Genomic DNA, 18412 nt, shown 5'->3' on the forward strand with positions numbered 1-18412 from the left:
GTTATTGCTAACTTTGGCATAGCATTATCAGAACATGTCGAGTAAGGTGTCATACAAATTGGAATACTACCCCCTCGCCAGTTCTGGCGACGGGGTTAGCATTCCACCCTTTTAGAGGGACACGACATGTTTGTAACTGTGAACCCCGGTTAAAGTTAACTCGATCCTCAGCGTCACAAAATGGATTCTGCCACCACAGACACAAGTCTGACCTCCTGCTGCTGGGAGTCCTTCCAGTGAGGGAGGCCTGGACAAAGGGTTTCCTGCCTGGGGAGGTGCTAGCACCACCCCAGACAGGATTTTGTGTATTGGGTAGGACAGGCTGAAAGGAATGAGACATGCCTGGGGCACACAAGGTGTCCCTGTGCATACCGCGGTTCAAACCAGTTGCTGGGGCACTCCGGCCCCAGCTCTGGTGCGAATCCGGACAAAGGATAGGGGTTGTAACCACCCCCTTTTCTGGTCCCACCCATAGGAGGGACCTAGCCACAATACAGCCTCCCTTAGGAGAATAAAGGTTGGAGCTGGTCCCATTCCAAATTAGATTATCCTGATTTGAAACTCTACAAAGAAGAAACTCTGGACTTCGACGTTCTGCTCCACAGAAGTCTGAAGAAAATCTCCCTTGTGGCCAAGGAGTGACCACCCTGCACAAGCAGGCACCATCAAGCTTCCTAGCGGTTCACTTTGTCGTCCTTCCCGCTGGAACCAGACTTCAGAGCCCGACGAGACCCGGACTTCCAGACCTCTCCCACCTCTACCTACATCTGCAGCACAGCTGAGATCCGTGGGTGCGACGAGACACGTTGGACCGGCCATCTTGGGGAAACGGCACTTCGCTTCCAGCACGACTTCAGAGGCATCCTCGAGAAAGTGCTTTGGGGATTGAGAAGCCCCAGTCTGAGCAGCTCCTGCACAGAAGATCAGCCCTCCAGCATTCACGAGATCTGCGTGGGGCCCTTTTGCTTGATTGCTGCTCGACGCGTTGTCTGATCACTTGCCGGCTGGCTAGTGACCTCCTAGACGACGATCCACGAAATCTACATCGCTGGTCTGGTTGCTCCAGACTGGCCCTTGCTTCCCTGCAAAGTAGTACCCCGGACCCTCCTGGTCCGCACCAGACGCCATTTCCACTCACCGCGTGGGTTGCCTTTGCCAAGGCCTGTTGACGCCGAATCCGGAACAGACACCTCCTGGTCCACGTGGCTGCAGAGTCAAGCGTCCACTCTTCACCTGATCGCAATGACAGCCTCTGGTTCTTCCTTGCTCCACTCCGGTCACCGGCTAGTGACTGTGAACATTGTCCCCTCTGCTTTCAGGTCTCCATCTTCCTCGATCCACCCTTGGATCGCTCCGGACATCTTCCTCCTGGTCGCCTGCAGCATCTTTATTCAAGGCTCCATAGACTTCGACGCGGAAACCTGACACACTTTCACACCTATGCACCCGCAGCCTGTGGGTGAGGTAACGAGAGCATTTCGGTGCTCAAGGGTAGATTGACTCTCCTAGTGTCCAGGTATCCTGTCGTTTTAGTCCTAACTAGTCTGAACTGTCTTTTACTTACCTTTTCGTAATTTGTAGTGTCCATTGACTTTGTCCCCATCTTGCGTGTGAGTTCACACTCTGCACACGCGTCCTGTGGGCCTCCTGCTCCTTACCTAAGGTTAGGGTAGTGTAGTCCCAGCGATCCTACAGCCTCTGGACATCTTCATTTCTTCTATCGACTTCCTTATACCATTTACTTAGTATATGGTTTGTCGTGCCTCTAGGGCATTATTGTAATATGTGCAACTTAACGTATTTTTCTTAAGAGCCTTGTCATGTGCTTAGCCCTCTGATCTCATAAAGAGTTCAGAGGTGTTTTGTTGTAATAAATATCTTGTTTATTTTCATAACAACCTCCTTTTTTTTGTATTCAAGGGGTTCTATGTGGTAAAACAGCTGGTTTCACATGCCAAAAGAGTTTAGCCTAAGACTGCTTTGTCCATGCTACCATTAGGATAGCTGGTCTATAAGGTTGGCTTACAACCAATCACCATAAGGGTTGTTTGGACTGATAGAAGGTGGTCACTAGAACTAGTGAACATCATATATTAGGCCAAATTCTCACATTGTCTTCCACCACCAGACTACGGCAGACCACCTGCACTCACTGGGATTCACTATCAATGTGCCAAAGTTACACCTGACTCCATCTAAGATGCTCCCTTTCATCTGAGCTGTTATGGACACAGTACAGTGTTGTGCCTATCCTCCTGAGCAGCAACTTGGGGTATTCAGGCTATATCAATGATTCAGCATCTATTACGGGTGGTGCAAGGTCTCTTTCAGCAGGGGGGAGAGCCTTGGTTAGATCTATTCGCCACCAAAGAGAACGGACAATGTCTGTAGTTTTGCACATTGGAGTTTCCAAGTTGGCACTTGCTCTTGGTCGCAAGTGGAGTTGCAGCCTCCTGTACGCCTTTCAGCCTGTACCACGTTTGCCCTGAGTTCTGAAGATCAAGTGCGACCGGGTCCAAGTCATACTTGTGGCACTAGACTGCTCTGGAAGGATCTTCTGTTGCAGCAGCAGGGGACCATCCTCAATCTGAACCTGTCCAACCTTCACCTCCTTGCGTGGAGATTGAACAGCAGCAGTTGACAGTGTTTGACCTTCCTCCCAAAGTCTGTAATGTCATCTTGGCAGCTAGGTGTCCCTCAACCAAAATGGTATACACCTGTGAATGGAACAAGTTTCTGGCATGGTGCACAGCAAAGCCTGTGGATCCCCTCACTGCCTCTTTCTGAGGTTTTGTTCCTTCCTTCTTTGGCCTATCAGCGCTCTGCTCTGGGCACTCTTAAATGCGATCTGGCAGCCATTTCTGTTTTTCTTCAGCTACAGATCAGCCCTCTTTGTTCAAGTTCCCTATTGTAAGCAGGTTCAGTAGAGGCATTATTTATCTTTCCTCCATCTCCTTTCATAGTGGGACTTGAACCTTGATTGGACTTACCTTATGCATGCTCCCTCCCAGCATGCATAAGGTAAGTCAAAACAAGGTTGACTGAGTGAGCTTCAGACATTTTTCTAAGCCCCTCATCTCTGTACATCCGGACAAAGTGATGCTTCAGACGAGACCCTCATTCCTACCTAAAGTTGCCACTCCCTTTCACATCGGACAGTTTATCACTCTGCTAACCTTTTTCCTACCTCTGCACCCATGCAAGGAGCACAAAGGATTTCCGGGTGGACGATAAACTCTTTATTGGCTGTGGTTGCCAAGAAAGGTTGGGCTGTGCAAAAGTGTACCATCTCTCGAAGGGTCGTCCTTTGTATAATTTGTTGTGCTTCAGCTAAAAAGGAACCTCCAGTGGGGCTGCGAGCTCATTCCACTAGAGCTATGGCAGCAACTACTGCTTTGTTGCTTGGAGTCCCACTCATCTGCCAGGCGGCCTTGTGGGCTTCTATGCTCACGTTCACCAGACATTACTGCCTGGATAGTCCAGTCTGAAGGGATGGCTTCTCTGCCCATTCTGACCTCCAGGACTTTCCGGTGTGAACTTGGTTCGCAGTCTCTCCTCCTGCGGTTGGTTTTGCTGGGTTATCTATTCGAAGGTAAGGAATCTATAACTATTAGTCTCTTTCGGATGAACAAATTACCTTCGCAAATTATGTATCTATAAGAGACATATGTTAGTTATAGATTCCTTAACCCACCCATCCTCCCCGCTCTGCGAACTGACTTCTAGGGATATGGACTCCCTTGCAGGGCCCTAGTGAGGCGCACAAGTGGTCAGTGTCATGTCTCTGCGCTACTGGCATGGAAAGTAGTGTCAGAGCTGAAGTCCGCGCACGGGGGCGGCGTCTAATTAGGCACTGTGACGTCATAACGGCAACCATGACAACGGACGCTGAGTCAACAGACTCCACCTACTGACGCACAGGGGTACCGCTGAAGAAAAAATTCTCTGGATCCAGTCTGACGCCTGGGGGTAATTCTAAGGTAAGGAATCTATACCTAATATAGGTCTTGTTACCGACGGTAAGTAACTTGTTCTTCCGGCACTTCGTTGTGCTCTGGGGTTCTTTTTGCTTGAACCCTAACCCTTATGAGGTTACCTTGTTTTATGTTGATTTCCATGCACTTTCGTCCACTCAGTGGCGGGCATCGGGTTGTTTCTGTGCACTGTACTTCTCTGTTGCACATCGATACTTCGTACCATTTTCCTTTCAATATCCAGATTATTTCTCTAGTGGTGCTTGGCATAAGCATTCTCTTACTGCTCTTCTCTTCCACCCCCTCCCCCTCGCTCGGGGGTGAGACATGTCTATCTAGATGCCTATTAGTGTTTAATATTTTATATCTGAAAGAAACAGGTTAGTGTTAGATTCCTTACCTTAGAATATCCTCAGGAGTCAGACTGGACCCGGAAAGTTTTGCGCAGCAGTTCCCCTGCGTGTCGTCTGCGGTTCTGCGTCTGTCGTTGACGCCTGGATGATGTCGCTGGATTACTTAGACGCCGCCCTCGCTCGCTGACGTCCGTTCTTCTTTTTTCTGCGCCAGCAAGCGCAGATCCGGAAAGATCCACTTCGCTAGTATGACTCTTCTGTGATATTAAGAGATTGCTCAGTGGCCTTTCAAAGGTTCTGTGTTCCACACAACCTATTCAGTGTACTAGATTCTTTCTACTTTCACTTATAGCCTTGTTTGGTCAATTACTGGCATTTAGTCTTGCCATGAATGTTTTTTCTTCACACTGTTGGTGTTATCTAGTCTAACATGGTTTCTTTCGGTTGCTGTCACATTCTATGCCAGGGCCAGATGCGGTCTGAGTCTTGTTTCGCCTGTTGCATTCTTTTGGCTTTGTGTCCGGTCAGGCGGCATACTGCTACCATAGCTTTCAGTGTACAATTCTTCTGCACCTGGTTCCTTATGTGGGACTTTTGTGAATAAGTTTGATATATGCAAAACTTAATGACTGAGTGCGATAACCCACCCCAAGTCTGGCACTGGGGAAGGAATCTAACTTTGGGAATTTGCGGCTATGTCCTGATCTACCAGGTACATTGTTACCAAAGGTAAGTAACTCGTTCTTCTAGCTCTATTTTTGCATTCTTTGATTCAGTTTGGGAAGTGTATATACCAATCCCTATAGTTTGAGGATCCTGTATGGGTTTTGGATTTGGTCTTAATTTCTTATGGGATAGTGTTCTGGTTCCTGGAGATGCTTAACCATAACTATCTTTCTGACAGTAATCATGTGAGAGAATGGTAGGGAGTTACAGGCTCTTCTCCATACTTTAACTTTCTCTTCCTTGTGGACAGAGTCATTCTTATTTTATAGCTGTAGGCCATTTCCATCCCTCTTGAGCCCTGCTTCTGACTTCTCTTATGCCGGATTTTTATGTTGTTGACTCCTTGTTTGATGCTGCTCTGTGTGGTTGTGTTGAATCTCATGAAGGAATATGAGAGCAAAAAGCCTGTCTGAGGGAGACATTCTCTACATCGCATGCCATTACAATGCAAGTAGTTACGACTTGCTATAGGGGGCACAAGATGTTTGATTTCAAATTTAATATCTTCCCTACAGACTGGAGTTTGAATAGTAAATTATACAATTCCAACATCCAGCGCCCCCTTCAGCAAGTCGTCGTAACAACATGTGTTTTGTAAAGGTATGCAATTTAACAACGCAGTCGTTACATACGTGATGTAATGGCATGCGATGTATCGCATGCAGTGGAACATCGCATATTCACCGTCTGATGGATACTCCATTTCCTATTCTCACCTGCACTCTGTGGAGTACAAAAATGTGGACCGATTGTCACCCATGCTTTTTGGTCACTTTGGATCTTAAGCTGTTGCTTTAGCACCACCATCTGGAACAGGTGATGAGACATTGCTGAGAACTGGGAAGGGTTTAGAATGAGGAACCTGTTGTAATAGATGTGTGTTCTAGAAAAAATTTAGTGAAGAAAAGTAATTTATTCTATCTGAAAGAGACACGTTAGTGATAGATTCCTTACCTTAGAATATCCCCAGGCGTCAGACTGGATCCGGAAACTTTTGCGTAGCAATACCCCTGCGCGCCGGTAGGCGTCGTCTGCGGCTCCGCGTCCGTCGTCGGCGTCGTGAGCGCCGGGATGACGTCATCGGAGTACTTAGACGGCGCCCATGCGCGCTGACGTCAGTTCTTCTTTTTTCCGCGCCAGCTAGCGCAGATCCGGAAGAAGCTCTACCCCCAGTCACTTTTTGACTGAATAGTTTTTTGATCCTTTTTGATCTTCTCTTAGTCGACTGTCTCGACTATCGGTGCCAGGGATGCCCGGGTTCAAGCCTTGTTCGAAGTGCGGCCGACTCATGTCGGTCACGGACCCCCATCGCCGGTGCCTGAAGTGCTTAGGCCTCGACCACGACGATCGAACCTGCGTCGAAGGCTAGGCGGGAGCGGTCCCGCAAGCGTCTCGAGCTGAGGCACTCGGCCCCGCGCCACTCCAGGTCCCGGTCCCACGGGAGGTCGAGGGACAGGTCGCGAGGTCGGAGTCATCGACGTTCCGGAAGTGGACACCGATCGTCTGGTTCCAAGTCCTCAGGTAAGAGGCATGAGAGGTCGGAGCGACACCATCGGTCCTCCGACCCGCCCCGACGCTCGCTCGATGCGGCCGGGGACTCGGGCGACACCGCCCACGCGGCTCCGCGGGAGTCGCAAGCGTCGCCGCCTGCCCCACACCTTCGGGTCCCTGGGCACGGCGCGTCGCAGGAAGAGGTCGAGAGGTACCACATGGCCATGAGGGCCCTCCCTCCTCAGTCGGTTCCCGTGGCGCCTTCGGGCCGATCGGCTCCGTCTGGAGGTCCTTCCGGGTCGGGCGCTTCGGCCCCGACGACGTCGGGTACTTCGGGCCCGGCACCGCTGGCGACTTCGGTCCCGGCGCCGCGCGACCTCGTTGTATCCGGATCCGGGACCTCGCCGGTCGACCTTACGACCTCGCCGGCGCCGTCCCTTCAGGTGTCGTCCCCGGCAGCCGATGTGGTTGCCGACCCCAATGTTTCCTACGGTCCTACTCAGGAGTCGGAGGGGCGCCGCTGGGCGCCGATTCCGTCGGCCTTTGGAGACTTCTATCTCCACGAGGAGGCCCTGGCTGTTAATCCTGTTCTCCAGGAGCCAGGTGACGAGGAGCAATGGGAGGGGTCCGAGGACCCTCTGGCACGTGATTGCCAGTCGCATTAGGACTGGACATATGAGCTTGGGGAGGCCAGTGGTATTGACACCTCGCCAGACACTGGATTTACGTCGCCCCCGACTGTGGCTTCGGAGGCGGGTTCTGCTTACAGCGTAGTGTTGACGAAGGCAGCTAAGGCCTTAAACCTTCAGCTCCCCGTCGCGGCCGTGAGGACTAATCTCCTCACTGAGTTCCTCAAACAGCAGTCCGGCTCCGCGGAGCCCCTCCTGCCGTTCAATGAGGCCTTGTGTGACGTTCTGCTGGGCACTTGGTCCAAGCCCGTCACAGGCCCCCCTGTGGACAGGAACGTGGCCAGACGCTACCGCCCGGCACCGGGCGACCCATGCTTTTTGTCCACCCATCCCACCCCCGAGAGCCTGGTCATCCAGGCCTCTAACTCCCAAACCGCATTCCCGTCGGCCCCGCCCGACAGGGAATCCAAGAGATATGAGCAGTTCGGGAAGAAGGTCTTCTCGTCGGTGAGCCTAGGGCTACGGTCTGTGAACACCAACTGTCTCTTGGGCCGCTACACCCACACCCTGTAGGACACGGTTGCGGAGGTTCTGCCACAATGCCCTGAGGAGGTCAGGGCTAAACTCAGCCAAACCCTTGCGGACGGCCGAGATGCGGCACGTTTTTCTATCCGGTGTGGGCTGGATACCACGGACTCACTGGGCAGGGCGATGGCAACGACGGTGGCGGTTCGACGCCACGCCTGGTTGAGGTCCGCCAACTTCTCGGCCGATGTCCAGGCCACCCTCCTGGACATGCCGTTTGATTGCCGTCGCCTTTCGGCGACAAGGCAGACCATGCGCTGGAACGTTTCAAGGACTCCAGGGCCACGGCCAAGTCCTTGGGCCTTACGGGCTTAGTGTTATGTTGTTTGGACTCTTCATACTTCCTATAGCGCCATGAAGCCCACAGGCGTACGAGCGCTTTACAAATTGATTTTAACGGCCCCACGCCAGCAATCGGGTGCCTTTCGCTCCTTTCGTGGCCACGGAAGGGGCGCCCCACCACGGACCGTCAGCCACGCGCCGCAGAATGTTCAGCAACGCGGTGGCGGACGTGGGAACCGCCGTGGCGGTGGTCGGGGCCAACGGCGAGGCCAGTCCACACCTCCCTCAGCAGCCCCCGCCTCAAAACCTTCCTAGTCCGAGTTTTCAGGCCCATGTGACGCCTGTGGGAGGCAGGGTTCGCCATCACCTCTCCCACTGGCATACAGTCACTTCGGACAGGTGGGTGCTGCAAATTGTCCGAGGGGGTTTCTCCCTCCCCTTCGAGTCTTCCCCTCCATCCATGCCACCTCAATACCACCGTGTGTCTGGGGATCACTTGCAACTTCTGCAAGAGGAGGTTTCGGCCCTCTTGGCCAAGAGGGCCATCGAGCGCGTTCCTGGGCCAGAAGTAGGACGTGGTTGTTACTCCCACTACTTTCTGGTACCCAAGAAGGGCAAAGGGGGCCTACGCCCTATCTTGGATCTGCGGAACGTCAACGGCTTCCTCCGGACGGAGAAGTTCAAGATGCTCACTTTGGCTCAGGTCCTGGCTGCCCTGGACCCGGGAGACTGGATGGTAGCGTTGGACTTGCAGGACGCCTATTTCCACATCCCCGTCCTGCCGGCCCACCGGCGTTACCTGCGGTTCACGGTAGGCCAAGAGCACTTTCAGTTTACCGTGCTCCCCTTCGGCCTTACCAGCGCCCCACGGGTGTTCACGAAGGTGATGGCGGTGGTCGCAGCCCATCTGCGCAGGCAGGGGGTATCAGTCTTCCCCTACCTCGACGACTGGTTGTTGAAGGCGGGCTCGCCCCAGACAGTCGTCAGCCACCTCCAGACTACGGCCGACCTCCTGCACTTGCTGGGGTTCTCCATCAATGTGCCGAAGTCACACCTGTGTCCCTCTCAAAAGCTCCTCTTTATCGGAGCGGTTCTCGACTCGGCGCAGTTTCGGGTTTACCCACCCGAACAGCGGGTTCGGGATATTCAGGCTCTGATTCCAATCTTCCAGCCGTTATCCCGGGTCTCGGTCAGGTTGACGCTGCGGCTTCTGGGACTGATGGCCTCCTGCATCCTTCTGGTGCGTCACGCCAGGTGGCGGATGCGGGCTCTGCAGTGGGACCTGAAGTTTCAGTGGGCCCAGCATCAGGGCAACCTATCCGATCATGTCCTGATCTCAGAGCGCACTGCGAGGCAACTGCAGTGGTGGCTCACGGACCGCGACTGGGTCAGTGGCAGACCCCTCTCCCTACCCCAGCCGGAGCACGTAGTTGTGACGGACGCGTCCCTCCAGGGCTGGGGAGGCCACATGGGAGAGGCGGAGATCAGAGGCCTCTGGTCTCCGGCGGAGTCCCGGCTCCATATCAACCTTCTGGAGCTGAGGGCGATTCGTCTTGCACTGAAGGCATTCCTCCCCTCTGTCAGGGGGAGCATAGTGCAATTGTTCACCGACAACACCACCGCCATGTGGTACTGCAACAAACAGGGCGGAGTGGGGTCGTGGACCCTTTGCCAGGAGGCTCTGCGCCTCTGGCAATGGCTGGAACATCAGGGCGTGACCCTGGTGGTTCAACACCTGGCAGGCTCTCTGAATGCCAGGGCGGACGAACTCAGCCGTCGGTGCATGATGGATCACGAATGGCGTCTGAACTCGGACGTGGCGCAAGGTCTCTTTCAGCAGTGGGGAGAGCCTTGGTTAGATCTATTCGCCACAGAAGAGAACGCGCAATGTCATCAGTTCTGCGCGTTGGAATTTCCAAGGCGGCACTCGCTCGGAGACGCTTTTCGTCGCGAGTGGAGCTGCGGTCTGTTGTACGCCTTTCCGCCTATACCACTTCTGCCCAGAGTGCTGAAGAAGATCAGGCGCGACCGGGCCCAGGTTATCCTTGTGGCTCCGGACTGGGCACGAAGGTACTGGTATCCCGAGCTACTCAGCATGTCAGTCGATCCCCCGATTCGTCTGCCTCTTCGGGAGGACCTTCTGTCGCAGCAGCAGGGGACGGTCCTGCACCCGAACCTGTCCAGTCTCCACCTACAAGCTTGGAGATTGAGCGGCGGCAGTTGAGGCCATTTGACTTGCCTCCCGAAGTCTGTGATATCATTCTGGCAGCCAGGCGTCCCTCCACAAAGTCGGTATACGCCTGCCGGTGGAACAGATTTGTGGCATGGTGCACAGCAAAGGCTGTGGATCCTCTCTCTGCACCCCTTTCGGAAGTGCTGCTCTTTCTTCTTTCCCTTGCCCAGCAGGGCTCTGCTCTGGGCACTCTTAAGGGGTACCTTTCTGCTCTATCAGCCTTCTTAAGGCTACCAGATCAGCCTTCTTTATTCAAGTCCCCTATTGTAAGTAGATTTCTGAAGGGCATCACGCACATGTTCCCTCCTGTTCCCTTCGTGATGCCCCAGTGGGACTTGAATCTGGTTCTCACCTATCTGATGTGTGCTCCCTTTGAGCCACTTCATAACTGCCCTCTTCGTCTCCTTACTCTAAAGACGGCATTCCTGGTTGCCATCACCTCTGCCAGGAGGGTGAGTGAGCTCCAGGCTCTTTCTTCTTATCCACCTTTCCTGTCTGTTCATCCTGATAAGGTGGTGTTACGTACACGGCCTTCCTTTCTGCCCAAGGTTGTCACGGCCTTCCACATCGGGCAGTCCATCACTTTGCCCACCTTCTTTCCGCCTCCGCATCCCTCGAAAGAGGAGGAGAGGCTCCACCGTCTGGATCCAAAACGTGCGCTCTCCTACTACCTGGATCGCACACGCCAATTCCGGGTGGATGACCAACTCTTCGTTGGTTACGTGGGTGCGAAGAAGGGAAAGGCTGTGCACAAGAGGACCATCTCTAGGTGGATCATCCTGTGTATCCAAGCATGTTACTCCATGGCGAGGAAGGAGCCCCCAGCTGGATTGCGGGCTCACTCCACTCGGGCCACGGCGGCGACAACCGCCCTGGGCCGCGGTGTTCCCCTGCAGGACATTTGCCAGGCAGCTACGTGGGCCTCGCTGCACACGTTCGCAAGACACTACTGCCTGGACGGTCAAGTCCGGAGGGATGGCTTCTTTGGCTGTTCCGTCCTCCAGGACTTTCTGGTGTGATATTGGTTCGCAGACCCACCACCGGGGTTGGTATTGCTGGGGTATCTATTCTAAGGTAAGGAATCTATCACTAACGTGTCTCTTTCAGATGCACAAGTTACTACTTGTGTAACGATATATCTGTAAGAGACATTAGTTAGTGATAGATTCCTTACCGCCCACCCATCCTCCCCGTTCTGCGAACCGATATCTAGGGTTAAGGTCATCCCCTTTCAGGGCCCTAGTTTCATGGCACCAGTGTTAGTTCTATCATGGCTCTGCGTATCTGGCGCGGAAAAGCTGTGTTATCAGAACTGACGTCAGCGCGCATGGGCGCCGTCTAAGTACTCCGATGACGTCATCCCGGCGCTCACGACGCCGACGACGGACGCGGAGCCGCAGACGACGCCTACCGGCGCGCAGGGGTATTGCTACGCAAAAGTTTCCGGATCCAGTCTGACGCCTGGGGATATTCTAAGGTAAGGAATCTATCACTAACTAATGTCTCTTACAGATATATCGTTACACAAGTAGTAACTTGTGCAACAGTGGTTAAATTGCTTACAGTATCTCAAATTGTGCTTTTCTCAAAATTACATTTTCATTTGTTTTCAATTCTTTAGGAGGAAGAGGATGAGGAAGAGTTTTCTCCCCATATGACCAGTTTCCAGGATGCAATGACACAGATCGGTGAATTGGAGGATAAGGCAGTGGAACAGTTAAGAGAATATCTCCAGGTAATGTGTAAATTTGGTGTATTCAGTTGGGGATTAGGGCTCTCATTCAATATGTAGAAATAACGAATCCACAATTATGCCATTTCAGTTATTAGTGACGGAGTAGTTTGTCTTCATTCCACTCGCATGAGAATTTTGACATTTTCCTGCTTTTTTGTGTAACCCTCACACTTTCAGTAACCAATCAGTGCAGCTCACACTATTATAGAAGCTTGTTGATGCGCCTCATTCTAGCCATTACACAAACCACACCACTGGTTTTTGACTTAAAGTCCCCTGTGCATTGTTCATTGTGCCATCCATCTTGTGCTTTCAATGTGGCCTTTTTTTGTACCCACTGGACCAAAAATGCAAGCCTTTTTAGAGGTGGTCCATCTATTTATGTACCAAAAAGTTCAGACTAAAAGAAACTCCCAAGTGTACCACTACCCATAGTAATAGGGCGTTCACTGCCATCTACTAGGCTGAGGGGAGGAGGCATTATTTATTAGCAATTTATAAACAACTGTAGGGAAATACCTGCAGCCTTGGTGTACTTGTGTGTATGGCTAGCGCGAGCCCTAAACAAACAGACCTCCTGAGGCGGAAGCCGGGAGGGTTGCTACGCTGCATTTTAATCATTTTTTAGCTGTGTTCTTGTAACTTGTGATTTTAAACCTGTGATTTTAAAACTAAAACTTGCACCTTATCCTGGGCATTCACCGTGCTGCAGTTGAAAGGCAGCTGCGGGATATTTAGTTGTGGCGCCGCCATTCACGGGACACCGAGGACACGCCCACTTACACCTGGCCACGCCCCCCTCCCTATTACTCACCCTTATTTAATATGTGCATTTCCCGGAAGCGCAGCGGACGCGCCTAAGGCAAGCCCATCTGCGCCCGTCCGCGACCAGACCGCGACCGGGGCAGGGCATGCTGCCGGGGAGAATGCATTCAGAGTTAGAATTGTCTGGTCGCGTGAAAACTTATGGTCCCTAAACACCTTGGCCGATACCTGCGCTCACAGCATTGACCCTGGGTCCGCCCCTCTTCCCCATGTTTGTAAGACCTGCGGTTCATCATTAGGCACACCGGTCGGTAGGAGGGCTGATGGGTGCATTAAACCCAAACTACCGATCAGCAAAGACATTAGAGCGGGACTACTGAATTGTAGATCCCTCTCAAAACATGCAGGTGGCATTTGGCTACTTTTGGAGGGACACCAGTGGGATGTGGTGTTTCTGACAGAAACTTGGCTCAATGATGATAACATGACCGCCATTGCACTGACTATGCCCCCTGGGTATAAAATGTGCTTTTCCAACAGGTTAGGCGATAAAAGAGGAGGGGGAGTGGCTGTCATATTCAAAGAACAGCTGACACTCACCTCCTCTGCCCCCACGTCCTTTCAGGGTCTAGAGGGACTACATTTCTGTTTCCAGGTGGGGGCTCAGTTATCTCTGGCGGGATTAGTTATTTACTGTCCCCCGGGGAGGGAAGAGCCCATCCTGACCACTCTGATGGATATTATCATCCAGAGCTCCCTCTCTCACCCTCAGTTTCTTGTCGTCGGTGACTTCAATATTCACATGGACAGGGCAGATTGTCCCTCAGCAGACTTACTGAGGTCTACACTGAATTCAGCCGACCTTAAACTTATTAACGAGGGCCCCACACAGTGTGGGACATACGCTCGACCTTATATTCTCCAACATCACTAATGTGTTGGCAGACACGCCGATACCTTTGACTTGGTCAGACCATTCTCTGATACCTTTTCTACTTAAAGTAACGGCGGACAAACCGATGACAAGCAAGTGCTCTTTTATGAAGAGACAATGGAGCAAGCTGACCCCAGCTACTATGGGACCAGCTCTCGCTGACAATCTGCCGACCCCTACTTCCAATGCTGACACCGACGCTCTATTACTTAATGACTGGATCAGGAACATGATAACATCTATTGCCCCGGCAACAGTCGCAATATCTAAACGAGACTCCCCATCTGCCCCCTGGTTCTCTCAGGAGCTCAGATTGCAAAAATCGGATTGCAAAAGGCTGGAGCGACTCTGGAGGCAAAATTATGATCCTGTAGAGAAGGCCCGCTACAAGGATGCATCGAAAAAACTGCATAAAGCCATTAGGAAAGCAAAAAAACAGTTCTATGCAAATTCAATTTATCAAGCTGAACACTCAAACAAACTTTCAGAATAGTTCAGTCATTTTTCAAACCTATATGCATCGAGAGGAAAGTTCCCCCGTCAATCTCGTTTTGCAATAGCATCTCGGACTTTTTTGACTCTAAAATTAAGAAAGTGTACGAGTCTTTTGGCCCAGAGAAGATCACGGTAAAATCCGATCTAGCAGGTACAACATCGAACCGTGCTATTCTGACACAATTTGATTTAATAGACCTAAACACGGTCAAGCTTGAACTAAGTCGGTGCAAATCTGGCTCGCCAGACGATCTTTGCCCCCCTAAACTGTGGAGTCGCATAGCTGACTCTGTGGCCCCTACCATTCAGCACATATGGAATCTGTCCATTTCTTCGGGGGTGTTCCCGAATACCTGGAAACATGCCACTCTCCTTCCCTTAAAAAAAAAAACCCAATGGAGACCCCAAGGATCTCAATAACCTCCGTCCGATTGCTCTCCTTGCAGCACCGGGTAAAATGCTTGAGAAAGTTATTCAGCGGCAACTAAATCAATTTATTGAGCACAATAAAATCCTACACGAGACGCAATCAGGCTTTAGACCCGGATTTAGCACTGAGACGGCTCTAATTGAGGTGGCAGAGTCAGTGAGCAGGTCGATGGATTCGGGAGACTCAGCGATGCTGGTGCTCCTGGATCTGTCGGCCGCCTTCGATACGGTCGACCACGCTATACTGCTGACACGACTGGCGGAGATATGTCTCCAGGACCAGGCATTTGAGTGGGTACAGTCGTATCTGACCCAGAGAACTCAGAAGGTGGCACTAAGGAATGTCTCCTCTACACCTAAAACCCTGAGCTGTGGTGTCCCACAGGGTTCGGCCCTGAGCCCACTCTTATTTAATGTTTACCTGGCTCCACTCTTCACTCTGATCGCCAATTGGGGGATCAAGGCAATCTCATACGCCGATGACACCCAATTGGTGTTCCCATATTCAGAAGTGTCAGAGGCATCCTTTCAGAGCTTTAAGGGGTGCCTACAAGACGTGGCCTGCTGGATGAACACTAATAAATTAAAACTGAATGCTAGTAAGACAGAGGTGATCTTCGGCAAACCCCACCCCCTCCGCCATCGGATTTGTGGTGGCCGGCAGAGATGGGACAAGCCCCCTCGCCCAGCCATTCAGCAAGAAATCTAGGGGTGCGGTGGGATGACAAGTTATCCTTTGTATCACACATCCAGCAAGTTACTGGCTGCTGTATGAGTAAGCTGAGGAATCTACGTAAGATTCTTCGGCTTCTCCCAGCTAGCTGCCGTAAAACTGTAATCCACGCCATAGTTACATCCAGGCTAGATTACGTCAACGGTCTGTATCTGGGCCTACCAAAGTACCTTATACAGCAATTGCAACTGGTCCAAAATGCGGCTGCGAGACTTTTAATGAGGATTCCTTTCAAACACTCAGTCTCTCCGTATCTCCTCTCCCTCCATGGCTACCAGTTGCGTGCAGAATAAAATTCAAAGCACTTACTCTGGCCTTAAGATCTATTTACGGTAACTGCCCAAACTACCTGAAGGATCGACTACCTAGGTACACTCAATCTCGTTCCCTTAGATCCAACAACTATGTCAGACTTGCAGTTCCCAGAGCAAAAAGAGCCCGTCTGGGAGGGCGAACTTTCTCGGCCAATGTGGCGACACTATGGAACTCGCTCCCCCATGCTCTTCAACATGCCCCATCCGAAGTTTGTTTCAAGCATCTGCTGAAAACCTGGCTGTTCACCCAGCCACGCTAGATGCCACCCTCTTCCTGCTTCCGTGGTCATTACATCTTGCTTTCACAGCGCCGGGACACCTCCTCGTGAGGTAGCTGTTCGCGCTATACAAAACTCTGTATTATTATGGCGAGTATTCTTAAACAGGGGTGGAGTGACTAACACAAACTGTAGGTTCTGGTAAAACCAGTGAAGGCTTTTACTCTAGAATGTGTCCTCCCTATTGCTTGCTCCTTCAAACATCTTCAGAAAACGTTTTTTTGCTCTCCATGTTGCCTTTCTCCATCTGGCTTTAGGGTTCTCGTACATATAACACCAGAGCCTGCATGCATGAAGGACCATCTTGAAATACACATCCCAAACCATTCAGACCTCTAATTGTTCCTCAACCTTTTTCCTATGGGGTAAGCAGAAGATTATGCCCTTTTGGATACCCACCTGAATTTCAAATATAGCAACTTACTGTATTGGGCACTGATGATCTGTCCCAATGTCCAAGACTTATGAAACAGCACCATTTGCTGTATTCTTCAAGCGAGGTGGACTGCTCTGTCTGCGTAGGATTGTCCTATGACTTCACGGTCCAAATTGGAGGTCCAGATGACAAAGACCTGTGTGGTCTTGTCTAAAGCACAAACACAATAGGAGTGTGTCCCCAGAGGGACAAACAACCAATTGCACTAATATCCGGTAGTGTCCAGTGAATTATGATATGTTCAAGATGTGCAAGCTCCATTTCTCTGCACCAGCTATCGCTGCCTGAATGCTTGTCATTTGTAACCCAGCAATTTGGGCTTTTCTTAGTACAGTAGATGCAAACACTTTATTTTTCAGTTGGTGCCGGGACACTCCCTGGAGTAACCGGGCAGTTAAGAAATCCCAATAGTCATGCATTCATGTAGTGTTCCCTGTATCCCCTGTAGAACTGCACCATAGGAACACCACAGTAACAAACCTTGCTTTTGAAGTGCAGGGTGGGAGCCCTCTTGTACTGATTTCAGTACTGTTTGTTTCCTCAGTTTCCCCTGTTAGTAAACATTAATTGTAGATTAATGAATACTACCTGGATTTCTTACCTTTTAAAGTATTCCCCGGGTGCCAGGCTGTATCTGGAAGATTAAAAACAACCTTGCTTCTGCGTGCCGGTATGTGGTACTGTGCGGCTCTGTATTGACTCTGGATCCCTCTGACACACATTTGAACCCTATGGATCCACAGAGCTCTCCAGTCAGGGTACCGCCGGCACAGAGGACGATGTGCAGGGGTGGCACATGTATGCATCACCATTATCACTTTCAGGCGGAACAATCAGTGCAATGGTTTGTGGCTCCAACTGGCATGCAGGAGCAATGCTGTTTTAAATCTTCCAGTCTGATGCCTGGGGATATTATAAAAAATCCATCAGAAATAACACTCTTGCTTACTACTGGGGGCAGTTAAGAATACCGTCCTGAAATCAGTATAAAAGAACCCACACCCTGCACTCGAAATGCAAACACCAAAATCCATGCTGGTTCCTGCCATGTTAACATTGATGCCACAGGATTACATCTATCCCCTTATTCTGTTAGTCTCTACCTCAGCCAAAGCTGCATTCTTGCTCCGTTCCTACGCATCCAGCCCCATTCACTGTCTGATAAGATAGCGTTTTTACCTAGGAGCAGTCCATCAGTGCTCCAGCAACTGTTCAGATCTGACTGACCAGAGCTACCAGCTTTAGGTGATGGTGTGGACAAATCTCCACAATGATGACTATTTTTATATGGACCCTACAAGAAGCTAGTGGGGTGAATACATCTCTTGACTCTGGGCTGGTGTCCTCATCTCCGGCCTATCCACGGAAGTCTGCTTGATTTTCCATGGTCAGACGCCTGTAGTCTTAGAATCTGTAGCTGACTTCTGTTTAGGTACGAAGCAATTTATTCACGGAAGCGCTACAACCAGGACATTGTTCATGTGAGCCTGTCATTCAACGAGGCCCTCACCAAATTTGTCATGGGCAGGAGGAATTGTCATACATACAGGTGGCATGTTGTCATATACCCTCTTCCGGTGACTCTGCCTTACTAATGCAGCACCCTACTCTACAGAGCCTGGCAGTGCATTTCACCACGAGCATGGTTAACCCCAATTCTCTTCCTTTATTTCCACCCACCCACCCACCACCACAGAGTCTTAAAGAATTGTGGCTTTTGCAAGCAGAATTTTCTTCGTTAGAGTCTGCCTCGTCATTCTGCGCCAACCGACTTCCCATGCATTATGGGCTTCTGTTGCTAATTTCGTAACAGCAGTCCCAGAAGAATTTGGGGCCAGTTTAGCACAGACCACTCAAGGTGGCCAAGATGCAGCCAAGTGTGTGATCCAGTCAGGCCTGGACACACCTGAACTTTACTGCAGAGCAGTTGGCACTAGCGTCTTGTTCCAACGCTTTGTATGGAATATGCGGGCTTAACAGGTGACGTTAGGGCACCCATGTACATGTCTTTTGATGGGTC

At 51.2% G+C, this 18412-nt stretch overlaps 1 protein-coding gene across 2 annotated transcripts in view; it reads left to right on the forward strand.

Moving 5' to 3' along the window:
• Positions 1 to 18412, forward strand: part of KIF2C (kinesin family member 2C) — a 1247488-nt gene that overhangs the window by 1115079 nt on the left and 113997 nt on the right. For both annotated transcript variants that reach the window (XM_086952306.1, XM_086952307.1), the window contains one exon: positions 11895 to 12008. In XM_086952306.1, coding sequence (XP_086808432.1) covers positions 11895 to 12008 — 114 coding nt within the window. The remainder of the gene's footprint in view (positions 1 to 11894; positions 12009 to 18412) is intronic.

Source organism: Lissotriton vulgaris, chromosome 1_1 (assembly GCF_964263255.1).
Source record: "Lissotriton vulgaris chromosome 1_1, aLisVul1.2, whole genome shotgun sequence".
Taxonomy (NCBI): Eukaryota; Metazoa; Chordata; class Amphibia; order Caudata; family Salamandridae; genus Lissotriton; species Lissotriton vulgaris.